The 17,531-nt window shown below is 41.3% G+C and overlaps 1 protein-coding gene across 4 annotated transcripts in view; it reads left to right on the top strand.

Moving 5' to 3' along the window:
• Positions 1–17,531, top strand: part of FLNB (filamin B) — a 136,712-nt gene that overhangs the window by 76,219 nt on the left and 42,962 nt on the right. For all 4 annotated transcript variants that reach the window (XM_072126653.1, XM_072126651.1, XM_072126652.1 and 1 more), the window contains exons 9-16: positions 54–191; positions 2,267–2,393; positions 6,140–6,276; positions 12,781–12,974; positions 15,762–15,875; positions 16,312–16,455; positions 16,987–17,110; positions 17,328–17,488. In XM_072126653.1, the coding sequence (XP_071982754.1) occupies positions 54–191; positions 2,267–2,393; positions 6,140–6,276; positions 12,781–12,974; positions 15,762–15,875; positions 16,312–16,455; positions 16,987–17,110; positions 17,328–17,488 (1,139 nt within the window). The remainder of the gene's footprint in view (positions 1–53; positions 192–2,266; positions 2,394–6,139; positions 6,277–12,780; positions 12,975–15,761; positions 15,876–16,311; positions 16,456–16,986; positions 17,111–17,327; positions 17,489–17,531) is intronic.

The raw sequence follows: 17,531 nt of genomic DNA, 5'->3' as shown, positions 1-17,531 counted from the left end.
TATCGCCATACAAGTATCTGAGAACACGTTCCTATCACTTTCCTTTTCAACAGCCTGTAACCCAAACGCTTGTCGAGCCAGCGGACGTGGCTTGCAGCCCAAAGGCGTCAGGATTCGAGAAACTGCTGATTTTAAGGTCGACACCCGGACTGCAGGAAGTGGTGACCTCCACGTCGTGGTGAAGGGGCCAAGTAAGTGTCTGGTATTGTTATAATATATGCAAACACTTGCTTAATCTAGGGGGTGTCTTTATTATAACAGTTTAATGCAAAAATCTCTTCTCGGAACCTGCCAAAGAAAATAACTTGACTTGGTAATTGATAGTTAATCCATTTTCTATGCAACGAGGGCAGGAAATGACAAATTATTATCTGCTGGAAGACTGGAACAATAACATACTAGTCGTTCATTGTCCTCTAAGGAGTGTCTGATCCTTGACTAAATGCCCTGGATTAGCTTCTCAGTTTTAGTAGCTTTTCACATTGTTCTCTGCTGTGCTGCAATGGGATGAACTAAACCCTTTTAAATGGCTTCTCCAATTTCTACAAATGTGTAACTCTGCGCTAACACTGTATAAGGTAGGATTATCTGTACGGGGTACAGGTCATCTATATAGTCTTATTACTTTGGGTAACATTTAAGGTCATTTTGGGTCATGCTTAATTGTTAGATACCCCCTACCATGCCAAAAGGGTAAGTCCTCGTGCAGGGACCCGGATTCACAAATTTATAGCCATCTTTGTTACTGTGAGTCCATGCAGAACTTCTCTATTGAAAACTTATTACTTTATGGAAGATATTAGTTTTTCAAGAAGAGCTTTGGAGAAGACTATGCTCTGAGTTTTGGTTTGGCAGATACGTTTATGTGCGGTGGACCCTCTTTTAAAAGCCATTGCTTATCATACCCATATTAATTGCCTCAGAATTCCTTGTCGTCACTTTGGGGCCTAGTTGGGTGACGGTGCCCACTTCTAAAAACAAACTTTTTCCAGTATAATTTATAGGGTTTTTTCCGCACACCAATACTGCTGACTGTCTCTATGGGACAGGACAGTGGTGGTGAATCTATGGAACGAGTGCCACAGGTGACACTCAGAGCTCTTTCTGTGGCACTCCCATGACTTGCCACTACCAGCGTTGGATTAGCACAAGGTTGGATTATCATTAAAGCTCCTTTTCCGGGCCCCACAATTCTTCTTGTTCTGGGGGATAATTCAAATATCTCTCCGCTGTGTTGGTGTCCTTTCGACGCAAATACAATTGAAAGTGGTGACAGTGCAGGGAGATATAAGTTGCTGCTTATATTGCCTTGTGCCACTTCATAAATAAGTGAGTTTTAGTTTAGGCTTTGGCACTTGTTCGTTGAAAGGCTTACTATCACTGGGATAGTATTTGATTGTGGCTGCAGCATCACATTAGGCCACCGCAGGAGTGAAGAATCCTTAGAATGGCCCCCAAAATGATGTCATGTGACCTCCAGGTCACAATCAACTCAGCGCAGAGGCCTGACTAGGCCTTTTTCTCTGAGTGACTATACTCCCGCATGGGCGGAGGTGATATAGTCATAGGGGTCTGCCAGCCGGCACCCCACTGATGATAACAAAAGAACTCAGCTCCAAAAAAGAGAATCTGCGTGGACATAAATCCAATAATGGAGTCGTGTAATTTCAGCAGATTGGTGGATGTTGCACCCCTATTGATCAACTCGCACAAAAGTTATTGACAAGACACATGGTCAGTGGTCAATGCTTCAATAATAAAAGCAGAAGAGATCCTATGGAGGGTGGGTCCTTCTTGGAAAATATATCTCTTCCACACGGACTACCCGTGACTTCCAAAGTCTGAAGATATGCATTTTGTATCCTATAATTAAAATATTTATGTAACTAATATGACAAGGGAAGATGATATCAGCCGCTGATGTGACCACCAGAGATCCATAGAGCAGAAGACACTCTTGAAGTTGTAGCCTTCTGGCAATTCTCAGAAGTGTATGTCGAATAGATCTGATGTGTCGTCCTGGTTAGTGAAACACAGATCGGTACAGATGTTGGTAATGCTAAAAAAAAAAAAATAGTAGACATTCCAGACATATCCCTAGCATGTCTAATAACTACCATGTACAATGTGGGAGACTGCGGGCATCCTGTCCAAAGCTTGAAAAAAAATTCCATCAAATCTATTTAGAAGACTCATTTGTCATCTCTGCCGCAAACTAAAAGCTGTTTTGAGATAAAGTTAACATTGTGCTGATGTGTTTTGGCAGAGGGTCTGGATGAGCTTGTGAAACAGTTGGAGGCGGTGGACGGCGTGCAGTTGTTTGAATATTACCCCGTGCACCCGGGGAAACATGTGGTCACCATCACTTGGGGTGGACATCACATCCCTAAAAGGTAAGAAGATTAAGCTCCATAAATATTTAATATAGCGTTATGTCTTTTTGTTTAGAAGTTTCCATTTGCAAAATAGAACATATGGCTTGCAAAATTTTGGGGATTTGTTTTTTGTTTTAATTTTATTTGTTAACTTGATGAAGATGTAATCCAACATATTTTACAAATCTACCATCAAAATCCATCATGATATTCCAGGGGCACTTACTCCATAGATCCAGGCACTGTGACTGCAGTAATATTCTTATATTTGGAATTTATGGACTATTTTCTTCTAAAATCAATTTTTCTAATTATGCTAATGAGACTGAAGGTCTTTGGGGGGCATAACCGGAGCCCCTCCTTGCTCCGGCTTCACAGGCTGTTACACTGTCTCCCCTCCCACCTGCTCTCTCATCACTAACCCCCTCACTCTGCATGCTGTAATCTTACACAGTGGGAGGGGGAAGTGCTCTGCACAGTGTAACAGCCACTGAAGCTACAGCATGAAGGGGGTTATGGTACTGTCCCCATTGCCCTTCTGGCTCATTAGCATAGTTTTAAAAGGAAGGAGGCCATAGATAACATATAGAAGAATATTACCACAGTCACAGTGCCTGGATCTGAGTATATGTGGTTTATCAGGATGGATTTTGATGGTAGATTTCTTTTAAATGGCCTGTCTCAAGCTTGCAGCGTATTCCCCTATCAACTAGCTTGGGGAGAACATGTGAATCGCCAGGTGTCTGACATCCAAACAGAGGAACATAGAGAATAAGTGGAGCCACAGGGTGCATTGGCTAGTTGCTTCTTTATCCATTAGGTGATAGCTCAAGATCAGTAAGGGTCCTGACATCAGAATGTTATACCCGTCCTGTGTTTTAGAGATAACATTTTAACATAAAGCCTAAAGCCAGCCATGTAAAAGTAGCATTAACTCACATAAAACTTTTTTTTTTTTTTATGTGCCAAATTATTTGGATAATGTTCAAATGTATATTAAGGGAAATGTTTAAACTCTTGCTGGTGTCAATTGTTTGCAATTTCTGACACTCCTTTACTTTGGAATAGAGTGTCAGGATGTGACTCCATGCACTATTGAGAATGGCACCCCCGTATTGTGGATTTTTGGTGGGGGTCCCTGCAGTCAGACCCTCCTAATCAGATTGTTATCCCCTATCCTGTGGCTACGGGATAATTTTGCAAACGACTTACAACCCCTTTAACCAATGTCCCATGATGACTGCATCTCTAAGTCTAACACTTTCGTTGTGAGGTGTAACGTCACTGGAGTGCGGGCGTGATGAGTTTTGTAACTTTTTTAAAAAGTTACATTTCATAAATCTTAGTACATTTCAACCCTTACCCAAAGAGACACACATCGCTATATTGTGACCTTTGGACGCCTGGATTCTGGAGTGTAGGGCTCGATTAAATTCCATCCTATATCTCTACATTCCATCATCATGGAAACAACTGGAAGGACCCGGCAAAATGATTAACTATTGTGCATGTGTCGCTGCTGTAAGGATTCTCACGGCCTCTTACATCATTATAAATGTGCGCAGTGTAAGGATTTATTGCAGGGAGCTTTTCTCCTATGCACATTCATCCTCTTTTCTGTAAACCAAAGCTAATTCTAAAGCACGACATTGACAATTGAATAATATAGTGTCATATAGAATGGAAAGGTGTCATTTAGAATCTTATTTGCACCTCAATAGGCCACGTCCGATATGGACTACACATCACTGTACTCCTAGGATAGGTGATCAGTTTCTAAAACCCACAAAACTCCTTAATCCACTTGCTGTACTCCTATGACCTGGAGTATCACCTCTTTATCATAGTCTTACACTAGCCTAGACTATGAGTAGGAATGAACTGTTCTACAATTTAAAGGGAATTACCAGCCGCACTCAGGGAGTGTATGAAATATCCTTTCTAGAATTCCTTCTTTTATGTGAAATCTCACCAGTTTATCTATACAACAAAATCTTCTCCAAAGTCATGTAAAACAGAGCAGAGGAGAGTCAATTATTAACTGAAGTGCATCAAGGTTTTAGAGACTGCAGGGGAGAATTATTCTAGATGCCTCCCTCTTTGGGTCTATAGCACATGCTGCAGGTGTCATATTAAAGGACATCTACCACCAGGATGAAAACATGTGTGCAATTGAGCCTGAGGGGCTCCAGGCTCTATTAACACCTATGGAGCCTGGAGCCCTTCAGGCTCATTTGCATACAGTCTTTCGTCCTGGTGGTAGATGCCCTCTAAAGATAAGCATCTCACCTTTTAAATCCGTTCAGAATTGTGGATGTTTTTAGGTACTATAGAATCAAATATATTGGTATCTCATGTGATAACCCCCTGCAGCCTCTAAACTTGACTCATCTCAGGCAAAATATGACTCTTCTCTACTCATTTTCACATGACTTTGAAGGATCATTTTTTTATATATACCTTAACAGGTGAGATTAAAGGGAGGAATTCTAGAACGGATGTTTCATACCCTACCTGATGGTAGTTTAATGGGATAAAATCTGGTGACACGGTTCCTTTTAAAGTCTCAATTCAATATTGATGCAATTTACCAACACCTGTTCCTAATGGTGCACAAATCTCAAGCACTTTGGGCGCCCGCATGGTTCATGCTCCGGTCTTCTTGAATTGTGTGCACTCTGCAGGATAGTGCAGTTTGCCTCACTAATATTAATGTGGCCCAATGTGGGAGATCCCTGAACAACAGGACCCTAATATCAGATCTGTAAATGGAACATCTTCTACCATGTATAATTTAGATTTCTGGTTCCATCTGTGAACCCTGTGAGCTCCCTCAGGCACAACTGTCTATTTTAGCCCATAGTTGTAATGGCTTATGGGGTATGTTCATGTGGTATAAAATAAAGCAGCCTTGTTTACCTGCTGGGGTGGATACATAAGAGCCTAGGGGTATAGCGATCATGGAAGTGATAGCGGCAAGATAGAAGTGGATTGTATTCGTGGGGGGTAGAGGCCTATCTCTGGTTCTCATCATGTGAGGGCAGAGCTCCCTGATACCTGCGGAGGGAATGGAGTCCCTACAAGGAAAGTGGAAGGAGCAGGAGAGGCTGAGATGGTCTTAGAGAAAACTAACTGCATGTCATTCTTCTATATGTTATGCTTATAAGCTCAATATCACAAAACATGACTTCACATCAAGAGAAAATCATTAACTGAGGCTGAGCTGTGCCGCTTATCATTATGCCATCACTATGCAAAGGTCACCAAAAAGGTTTTCTCTTGCGCAAATCTCTTGTTCTCACAAGTTTTTTAAACTGCAATGTGCCAGAGATTAAGATATCTTCTGAATGGGATGAGTGTTCAAATGTTCAACAAAACCCATAGAAATAATAAAAGCTGATGTGTCATTAGACTTTATGTTCCCAAAGTGAGTTTGGATATAGTTGTCTTTTACTATTGGTCATAATGGCTCCAAAATATAGTACAGTTTGGCTAATGAATACAATGGACACAGCTGTTTATGAGGCCGGTGTATTCATTAGCAGATCACTCCCTCCATGATATTGTTATGATATTGGGCACTTCATATACAACCATTTAACACTTTGCTTTTAGTTGATTTGACTGTGCTAAAAACTTGAGTTCTAGAAGACTGACTCATTGTCTTCATATTTTCTTTGTATTGTACCTAAACACTGTTAAAAATCCTAAATGCTGTGCAACCACTGGATGAAATTGTTCATTTTTAATTTCTTCCATTTCAGCCCTTTTGAAGTTCAGGTGGGACCAGAAGCTGGCCCCCAGAAAGTGCGAGCGTGGGGCCCTGGTCTCTTTGGAGGAGTGGTGGGAAAGTCTGCAGATTTTGTGGTGGAGTCGATCGGCACTGAAGTGGGGACTTTAGGTAAGTGTTGAAAGTTAAATTGTGGCAAGGATGCGATAAACTGCACTCTTACTGTAAATTTCCACAGAGATGCTCTGAAGCCTCTGCTTTGGTATTTTAGCTGTGAGCTTAGGGTCATTGTCTTGTTGGAAGGTGAACCTTCGGCCCAGTATGAGGTCCAGAGCATCTGGAAGAGGTTTTCATCCAGGATATCTCTGTACTTGGCCGTATTCACCGTTCCTTCAATTACAACCAGTCATCCTGTCCCTGCCCCCATTGCCTGATGGTGCCCCCCCCATGTGTCACTGTTGTGGTTGTATTTGGCAGGTGATGAGCGGCGCCTGGTTTTCTCCATTGCTTTGAATTAACACCAAAAAAATCAATCTTTGTCTCATAATACCAGAGAATCTCGTTCCTCATAGTCTAGGAGTCCTTCATGTGTTTTGCACACTGTATGCGGCTTTCGTATGCCTTGCACTGACAAGAGGCATCCATCGGCACACTCTGCCATAAAGCCCTCACTGCAGTGATCGTTGCCTTTGTGGAAGTTTCTCCCATCTCCCTTTGCATATCTGGAGCTCGGCCACAATGATCGTAAGGTCCTTCTTTACCTCTCTCACCAAGGTTCTTCTCCCATGATTGCTTAGTTTGGCTGGATGACTGTACTAATGGGAACCTTGAGGGCAGCAGAAATTCTTCTCTAAACTTGGTAAGGTCTGTGCCTTGCCACAATTCTGTCTCTGAGCTCCTTGGGCAGTTCCATAGACCTAAAGATTCTCTTGTGCTCTAATATGCACTGTGAGCTGTGAGGTCTTATTTAGACAGGTGTGTGCCTTTTCTTATCAAGCCCAATCAATTTAATTAAACACAGCTGGACTCCAATTTGAAAAAAAAAAATTTGAAGCAGTCTGAATACTTTCTGTACCCATTGTAAATTCACCCCCAGTGAAAATACCTGGTGCCCTGGTTAAGTTCCTTGTGTCTTTTTTGTTGTAGCCATGGGGTATGAAATCAGAAAAGCTGCTACATTCTTTTAACGGGTTTGTAATGGCAGTCCCCGACTTATGAAGACTAGATTTACAGACGGCTCCTAGTTACGAACAGACCTCTGCTCACTGTGACCTCTGGTGAAGCCCTCGGGATATTGATTATTTACTGAACTTTAGTCCCAGACTGCTGTAGAAGTTATGAAAGGTGTCTACAATGAAGCTTTATTAATCCTTCCCCTAATAGTTATCATGACTGCCAAGTACTATGAAAAGCCTAGTGTCATAGGGACCAAAAAAATACTTTGTTTTGCGTAACACATCTGATTGACTTATTGTAGAACAGTTCTACACACATACACCTTAGGACGCCATCTGCTAGGGACTTATTTTATTAAAAACCAGAACGGCACGATTTCTCCAAAAAAAGTTTTAAAAAGTTATGCAAATTAGTCTGAGGTGCTTTGCTTGTAATTTATTTAATCAGAGAGGGGGGTCCTGGCTGCATGGGGAATTTTATAACTGGGGTGGCTGGTTGCATAGGGCATTTTATCATGGGGGGGGGGGTCCTGGCTGCATGGGGAATTTTATAACTGGGGTGGCTGGTTGCATAGGGCATTTTATCATTGGGGGGGGGGGGGTGGCTGCATGGGGCATTTTATAACTGGGGTGGTTGACTGCATGGTAAAATTCATAACATGGGGGGCTGGCTGTATGGGCCATTTCATAACTGGGTGGTGGGCTTCCTGCATGGGGCATTTCATACCATGGGGGGCTGGCTGCATAGGGCATTTCATTAACGGAGGAGGCTGTCAATGCATCATTCCATTTCCCACCCTAGGCTTATACACGAGTCAATAAGTTTTCCCAGTTATTTGTGGTAAAATTGGGGACCTCGGGTCCACTTATACTCGCGTATATAAGGTAAATTTATCATTAAAGTTGTTGTCTCATAAAGATGATCTTTGTCCATATTCACTTTAGGTATTTTTGGGAATCCTAGGGAGGATACGGTGGTCCCCAGCTTTGAACCATAATTTAAGAACTTTTCCCCAGGCTGAAACAAGCTTGCTTGTTTTTATTTTTGGATGGGGAACATGCTGGAAGACTCCACTGACCTGCCGAATCTTTCTTTCCTGCAGCATGATAAGATTCCACCATTTTTCCCTTATGGGTATCTGTGCTGATTTTACAGCTAAACCCCACCCCAGGGATCCAAACAGCACCTTTATGTATGGATAGAGAATCTGGAATGTTCACTATCCATAGCGTTTTAATAACGTAAGTTAAAAAGTAACTAAGATCTTGTCTAGTATAATCCAAACCTGTTGGGAAAATCCAGTCTTACTCATTTCTCATTGTCCCTGGTATTATTATAGTTCAAAGAGAAATCTTTCCTTTACCCTGTCCATTGTCTTTCTATTATCATGTGTACTTTGATCTCTTGAAAATTCCAAGATATCGATAGACAAACAACTCGCCAATATCCATTGCATTCCATAATCCTTTGGAAACGGGGGACGGTATTCTGCCACAGTCACAACAGCGGGGACAGGCTCTAAATGCACAAAAGGCGCCACATGTCTCGAATAGTTGAAATGTGAATGGCTCATTGTGCTGCGGAATTCTCTCGGCTTGAATGATGAAAGCTTCGTATTTTTCTCATTCCTTCCAGAAACAGCAGCAATGAAATTCTTCACATAAATGTTTTTGTTGCTGAAAACAAACTTTTTGGTTCAAGTGGAAAGATAGATAAATAAAGTAGATCTAATCCTATTTATAATGTACTTTCACTGATGAGTGATTTAAATGGTTTTTCTCCAAACAACTCGCAGTAATTTCCCCGGAAGGATTCTAAGTAATATCGGATTTGACGTTCTATTATATAGCCACATCCAGAAATACAGGGATAGTGGCACTTTGTGAACTGGTCCTAATAATTTTCCCATTATAATGCTTCACTGGGGATTCTGGGTAAGGAAAAGGAAAAATATTCAGTGAGTGCTACTTTAAATAACACAGCTTTGACTTTTGAGAAGCTTGATGGCATGGAATAATAGCCATACTAGTAAGTCTTTTCCAGAAGGAATAGGCAATTTCTTGTGGATAGCGATGTTTCAGTGTTGTTGCATCTCATCAGTACAGTGTAGGGAACTGGTTTGGCTATGGGAGAGGTCGGCAAAGGTTAGGAAGGGATTGATTCTTCTTATGGAGATTGTCTTTGTAGGCCTACTTTTCAGGCATACAGGATGCAGGTTTATCATGCCTAGGAGGCAGGTTTATCATGCCTAGAATGCAGGCATACAATGCATGAAAAAATTGAAAATCCAGATGCACACCACAGATTTTATAACTCTTTATGCTATTTAAAGAGGACCTGTCACCCTCAAAAATACCCCCACCAAATATGCCCACAATAAGCCTCTCCCCAGCCCCTTTCTATATCTGCCAATTCTTTAAAAAAATTTTTTGGGGAAGTTGGTTGTATCCTCGTATCCTCTGTGCTTGAAGTCGGCTTTATTCGTGAAGGGGGCTGGCCAACACTCCCCCCACCACGCACCTGTCAGTGGGGCCGCGGGATCCTTATTCACAGCATCAGCCAAATGTTATATATATATATATTCCCCAACATAAAAAATAAGGATGGCAGATATAGAAAGGGGCTGAGGATTATGGGGGGCATATTTGGTGGGGGTCTTTTTGGGGGTGACAGGTCCTCTTTAACAAAATTGGGTTTGGTGGGTTGGGGCACAAGGACATCAGGCCAGACAAACTAAAACCAAAGCTTGCTTCACTGGATGACTATGCTTCCCACATGGATTGGGGAGTTATGTACATGTCCATCGTGGTGACCCAGTGTTGTAAGGATGACTTATTTATATATTAGAATGTTGCGCTCATGCGATGCATGCGTTGTAACAAAACAATCGTTTTGTCCAACATATTTTTGCCTTGAAAATGTCAACTTCTGTACAAGTGCTTAATGCTAAGGAATGTTTGAAATGTATACATAGAAATCCACAATCGCTGCACGGAATTACCAAAAATATGGAACATTTCAATATACAAGTATTTGTTCTATTTAGTATCATACAGATGTTTAGCGTTTGCTTAAAATGGACTGGAAATCCATATATGGTACTGTAATTATAATAGAAGGAAAATTCACCAAGAACAAATAGTAGAACAGCGTTACCAGAGATGCATTGGGCAAGCTGAAAAATTCTAATAATATTCCAATTTTTGTAAAGTCTAATACATAGTAACATGCCAGTTCCTTATACAACATATATCTATCACTGTGCCCGACCACCTTGGCCGAGGATTCCCTCAACCTCTGCCAGTTTCAGGATTGTGGTGTAATATTTAATATATTTCATTTGATACGCATAGTATATGAAGACAATAGTGCATTGAAGCCATTCATGACCAGTATAACCAGTGTCTGCTTTTTATTTCAATCCGCAACGGGTCTGATATTTCATTAGGCTTTGAAATTTGTTGATTTGGTATGTATCACACTCAACCTGTAAGGTTTGCCAGTCATGGAAGAAAAAGTTACAAAGTTAAAGTCTTAAGTTCTCTAGTGAGGTAGAGCTTGTTAGTTTTTGTACTTTAATACTCATCTCAAGTACAAGCCGATTCTATGTGCATCAAAAAACCTTAGATGTCCATAGACTTATTGTAACCAATGGTGTACGATAAAATGGATCATCTCACAACTATAACCCCAATCCATATGCCCTATAAGTGCATAGAGTAGGTGGGTGGAAAACCTCATCTCAAACGATCTTCTCTCCAGGTGGAGCCTTTTCCATATGATGACTAGAATGGGGAGGATCATTCCTCCGTTCCTCCCTACTGAATGGAGCAGTGGTCACACATTCACTTTGCTACATGCATTCATTTTTTATGGAATCACAGGAAACCTCCATGTACTATAATCCTAAGGTGTAATCACTGTTTCCAGTAGACCTATTAATGTTGTGTTTTGGAGGTCTAGCAATTTAAGATTTGACCTACTGGTTTAGGCTCTGGGGTTAGAAGAACTCTTTTCTGTGATTGAGGCAGTGGTTACCAAAAAATGCTTTCCCCTCCTAGGTTCTTGAAGTTCAGCATGATGACCACTTGTGTACCTCATTGTTCTTGGCTCCTACAGCGAATCATCTGTATATTTATTAGTCATGCATAGCCCCTTCATGACTTTATTCTCATCGAGTGTCACCTGTGCCAGGCGGCCACCCTACCACATCAGGTGGTCCCTAAGCTTCAACAAACAACGTCTACCTTCCTCCTTTACTTCTATTATAACATGTATATCAGTAAACTGGGCACATCTGTTTCATCCTAGGCATTTTCCTACATGGTCAACCCCTAGTTCCATCTCCTGTCTAGCTAAGACCTTAAATCAGTTTACCGGACTCCAGTTTTTATAGTCTTTCAGACATTGAGCGATTATAAAAAGGCCACAAATTGTTTTACCATTTACAGAAATCCCTGACTGGTCAGAGAAGAAAATGTACGGACACATGTGTGTACATATATTATGTTTTATGTTTAAACTGTTGGCTATTTGTATGTTCTGCCAACAAATTCCATAGCTTTTCATGTATACTATATTGATGAAATCCAAAATGAGAGATTTATGCATAAGCCGGAGTACTTGAGAATACTTAACGTAACGACAGTGTAATCCATCAAGGATTCCTGTGCAAGTCACAAAGGACTCTTTTCAATCTCCTTGTGCTCCGTGTATTTTTTTGTGTAAAAACATACGAGGCCTTGCCAAACAGCATTTTTGTGTTCCATGGTTTTCTGAGAGCTTTCTTTTAAAGGGCTGCAAATGTTTTGGAATGAATTAGAAGGGATATAATTTTATTGAACTTTATTTCACCAACATGGAATATTATTTAACCACAAACAACAATCAAAATTTATGGCGGCCACAGATGTCTGATCACGGGACACATGGAACCTAAACAAAGCTGGGGGGGGGGGTGGCTTATGGCAAATATTGTAATTAAGTCATTGGTTTGGTGCACACATCATCACTATCCTTTCACCGTGTATGTACATAAGATTAGTCCTGGACACAGCCATGTGTAATGGGGACATCCCAACTCTATCATGATGGGGTCCGCTACCTGATGGTCACCCGAATGCTAGCTCTGGAAGAGATCCAACTTTGACAATTACGGTATCACCTAGCCACTGTATATTCTATAAATGTCCAAAACTTCTTGGACCAACCTATCTCGGGCCACATTGGTCAGATAGGTTGGTCTTGCAAAATGGCTTCTATTCTGGGCTGGGCCAGGCTTTGTAAGGACCACATAGCATTTGCTTGGTCTGTCGATATATTACCTAGGTGTCACTGCTCCATTCACTGACTTAAAAGCAATAATACTATATAAATTTTAGGTCTCGTTTTTTGATGCATATCACCTAATAGATGGAATTTATAGCTCTGAAGTTTGTTCTTAAGTGATCATTTTTAGCCATTTCCAGATCCTGATGATTTATCTTTGATATCCCTCAGGTTTTGCCATTGAAGGTCCTTCTCAGGCAAAGATAGAATGTGATGATCAGAGTGACGGATCTTGCGATGTCAAGTACTGGCCCAAAGAACCTGGTGAATATGCGGTCCACATCATGTGTGATGATGAAGACATCAAGAACAGCCCATACATGGCCTACATCCAGCCTGCATCTGGAGATTTTAACCCGGATAAGGTAAGTTTTATTGTTCTTTCATCTTGATGTTTTTGGTTAGCAGAGAATATGCTTCTTTAAACGCACATTCATTAGTAAATAGCCTGGAGCCATCTCTGTGACGTCTGTTATATAATGTATTTATTTTGAGGAGCTCACTTCCTCTGGAATGTGGTCCTCGTCTGTTCCTACTACTTCTTTTCTGTATTGTTGCTATATGTAAATGGACTTTAGGCTTTAAAGGAAATCTGCCATCAAAATCCATCTTGATAAACCAGGGACTCTTATTGATAGATCCAGGCACCGTGACTGTGTTAATCTCCTTATATTTGTTACCCATGGTTTACTTCCTTGTCAAATCTGCTTTTAACATTATGTTAATGAACCTGTGGGGTTAGCCTAGTCTCTCTGTTATCTGGCTTCACAAGCTGTTACACTGTATAACCATCTCTCCTGCTTGCCCAGAACTGGTGCAGTAAGTAGGAAGTGCTGACTACACTGAGGTTGATACAATGGGGGTCATTTACTAAGGGCCCGATTCACGTTTTCCCGACGTGTTACCCGAATATTTCCGATTTGCGCTAATTTTCCTGTATTGCCCCGGGATTTTGGCGCACGCAATCGGATTGGCGCTGGCATGCACGTGACGGAAATCGGGGGGCGTGGCCGAGCAAAAACCCGACAGATTCGGAAAAACCGCCGCATTTAAAAAAAGAAATGTGTTGCTTGGGACGGGCTTACCTTCACTCAGCCCGAGCCGGTGAACTCCAGTGCGTTCAGATGCTTTTCAGTGCAGCAGCGCCACCTGGTGGACGTCGGAGGAACTACCTTAATGAATCCCGGCCAGACCCGAATCCAGCGCCGCTGGATTGCGAATGGACCGGGTAAGTAAATCTGCCCCAATGTAACAGTCTGTAAATCCAGATCACAGAGGGATTAAGGTAACCCCTAGAGCAGGAGAAGCTTAGTAGATTGTACATAGTGGCCTACCTGCAGGCAGCATGTTATAGAGCAGGAGGAGCTGAACAGATTGTACATAGTGTCCTATCTGCAGGCAGCATGTTAAAGAGCAGGAGGAGCTGAGCAGATTGTACATAGTGTCCTATCTGCAGCCAGCAAGTTATAGAGCAGGAGGAGCTGAGTAGATTGTACATTGCTAATTAAACTGTCAAAGGCAGAGCTGCATCTAGCACTTTTGGAGATTGACTTGGTAAATCTACATAGACATTATTATGTAGAATATGGTGTATTCCTTACAGGCAGTCATTCAGGCAGTTTCAACATAAAGGAAACATCACTGTTCTGCAGAGGACTTGATAATTATCTCTATATTTTGTGCACCTTCTCACGTTCCCCTTACCAGGATAGAGAATTTTACTTGCCATTTCTCATATTTGTCTGAAATGGACAGGAACCTGAATTAGTTTTAGAGAAATTAGTAAAGTCGTCTATGAGATTTAATTGAAGTATATATAAATTTCTCCTTCAGCAAGTAACATCTGTGAATTTGTAATGGCCTGTTCAAGTTTTCCACGTGTGATGTCACCTTTGCCTGTGGGGGATCTGAATGTTTTTTTTCAGAAAATCTTTGCATTGTATATTGTTATTACACGTATGCCTCACTGAGCTACATGCTGCTAATCTCGCCTCCGAAACGTGAGTTTTTTTTTGGAAAGGTCCTGTCTAGATCTCCCTGACTGCTCCATCTGTAACTCAACACTTCTAACACATGCAGGTTTGCGGCAAAGCATGAAATAGTCGGCTACCCCCGCAAACCATGATTCCGCCAACTGAGAGAGAAATCTGAAATCATTTGAGATGATGACAAGAAAACATTTCCTATTAGGCCCATTGTCCACGAATCTGTTTGGTCCTACAAACTCGATCCTTCGAGTTCTTGCGAGATCTACTTGACCAAACCTACAACTGCCGAACTAAACTCAGAATATCAGTGTAGTTTTTTATTGATTCTCAATTCGGACTGGTAAATTCTGAAAGCTCACGTGTTGAGTTTGCTGGACCAAGCTCATTGGGCTTAAAACAGCTGAGGTGACCTCACAATTTCTCTATCCGCTGAAATTTAGGGGCAAGGCCGGAGCTTGCAGTTTTAGCGGCTAGCAACAGTTGCTCAAAAAGTAGCTTTTTTTTTTAACCTGTACCTATTTATCAGGGATCAAATGGAGCCCTCCTTATACTTCCAACAAAATATGTCTTAATTTAAACTATTTAGAAAGGATTTTAAAATGTGTTCACCTTTTGAATGATCTTGTTTAAAGGGCTAATCAAAAATTTGCCAAACAAAATTTTATTATGTGGCTGAGACCTCAAAGAATCCACTATATTCCAGATAATCTGGTGATAAGTAGTCATATTCCTATTTAGCCCCCTGGGAGGTAAATAAATGGCTTCTTGAAAAATGAATGGTCAGGTCAAACATCAAAGTAGATGCTTTCAGATCCAACTAGGGACTGATTTGAATGGCCATTTTTATGGCTTGGAAATGGTCTTTAATTCTAAAAATTCAGGCAAGACAAGCCCTGATTGGATCAGGAAGTACAGTACATGGACCATGGTTTTCCAGCCTCAATAGAACAAACAGAACCTGTTCTGATTGAGGTACTTTATGAGGGATCACTCCCAACTCAGAGTGCCCCAATAGGGTGTCCTAGTCCAACTATCCCTTTATTAAGACATAGACTCGGTAGCTCATTATAATGTGATTTTGCTATGGTAAGGTTTGTGAACCAGCTCTTCAAGTCAATGAATCGGGAGATGAAAAATGATAAGTGCCTAATGTACTGTTTTCAGGTCAAAGCGTATGGACCAGGATTGGAGAAATCTGGATGCATCGTTAATAATCCAGCAGAATTTTATGTCGATCCTAAAGATGCTGGAATGGCTCCACTGAAAGTCTACGCTCAGGTAAATCTAAAAATAGGACAAGCACAATGAAATTACATTGTGGGGATAAGAAATTCCAGGAAGATGACTTGACCTCTGGGTATAATGGCTCACTGTGCTCCACTAACTGTGGGGTCTCGACACGAAATCTCACTGAGCTTCTCTTGGCCACCACAGAACCCCAGACAGACTGAGCTTTTTTCCATCAACCTAAATGACTCGATTTGGCAGCTGTCTCCTGGAATGGCTGTGCATTACACACCACCGCTGTATATGCTGACCCTGTCCTTTTTCTAAGACAAATAAAGTGATGAAAGTCTAACACCGTAGAGTTAGTGAGCATTAAATCGCAGATGAGGAGGGCTGAGACATACATGAACCCGATGGAGACAAATAAAAACATATGTTCTGACTCATTTCCACTTATACAGGGGGTTTTATTATGTATTTTTAACAGGATGTTGAAGGCAATCCTGTGGATATCAACACAAGGTCTAAACCAGATGGGACGTATGTCTGCTCGTACAATCCCGTTAAGCCTATTAAACATACTATTGCGGTCACATGGGGTGGCGTTAGTGTACCCAGCAGCCCATTCCGGGTAAGTATTGTTTTATCATTTACATTTTACTGAAATTCGCTATTTTTCTTTTAATATAATTTGTTATAGCTTGCTTTGTTGTACGAATCCTTGCTTGTTAATTTGGCACAATTAAGCCCTTCCACATTCAGATGGGACATGGAGAATTTTAGTTGGAGAACCTCTATAAGCTGTTATCCATGAATTATGGTTCCCGCATCTTACCAATACTTCCAATCTTCAGCACCTGCTAAAGTGATGGCGTGGAGGTCATAGGACTCACTCAGGCCAATCTGTGGTCCCTTCGAACCATGGGATGTCAGTTCCTCTGAAATCTAGAGTGAAGTCTGGTGGTCCAAGTAGTCAACACATTGGCTAAAGGATGTCCAATGACCGCTGGATATTCCAGTTGGACTTAGGTGCTGAAGACTGGAAGTAATGTCGCAATCCAAGCACCAGAGTGCTGAATTTTTTACCCTTACCCTCTCAAAAACAGTTTTTTCCAAAAATACCAATTTTGTGTATCCTTTTACTCCTTTTCTGTTCACATAGGTGAATATAGGACAAGGTAGTCACCCACAGAACGTCAAAGTTTTTGGCCCTGGTGTGGACAAGACTGGTCTGAAGGCAAATGAACCAACGCATTTTACAGTGGACTGTACAGAGGCTGGGGAAGGTGAGCTATTAGCCCATGGTCTAGTGTACAAATTGGGCTTTTCCCCCCTACAATCGTTTACAGAATAGATATATAACACGTTTTTGTTTGTTGTTATAGAAAAATCCACATAGCTGCTTCCATTGAATTTTATTTATTTTCTGTATTATAAACTTTACATTTGCATGAACTTCATACCAACATTTATAAGGTGACTTAAATACTTCTCTTTTTGCAGGTGATGTAAGTGTTGGAATTAAATGTGATGCCCGTGTGATAAGTGATGAAGAAGAGGACATTGATTTTGACATCATCCCCAACGCTAACGACACGTTTACCGTTAAGTATATGCCACCCGGCGCTGGGCGCTACACCATTAAAGTTCTCTTTGCTGGAGAGGTGAGTTCTTCATGGTTCTATATGGAATTTAGTAACGTTCTTC

Source organism: Engystomops pustulosus, chromosome 10 (assembly GCF_040894005.1).
Source record: "Engystomops pustulosus chromosome 10, aEngPut4.maternal, whole genome shotgun sequence".
NCBI classification, from domain to species: Eukaryota; Metazoa; Chordata; class Amphibia; order Anura; family Leptodactylidae; genus Engystomops; species Engystomops pustulosus.
This window is presented reverse-complemented; position numbering and strand designations above follow the sequence as displayed.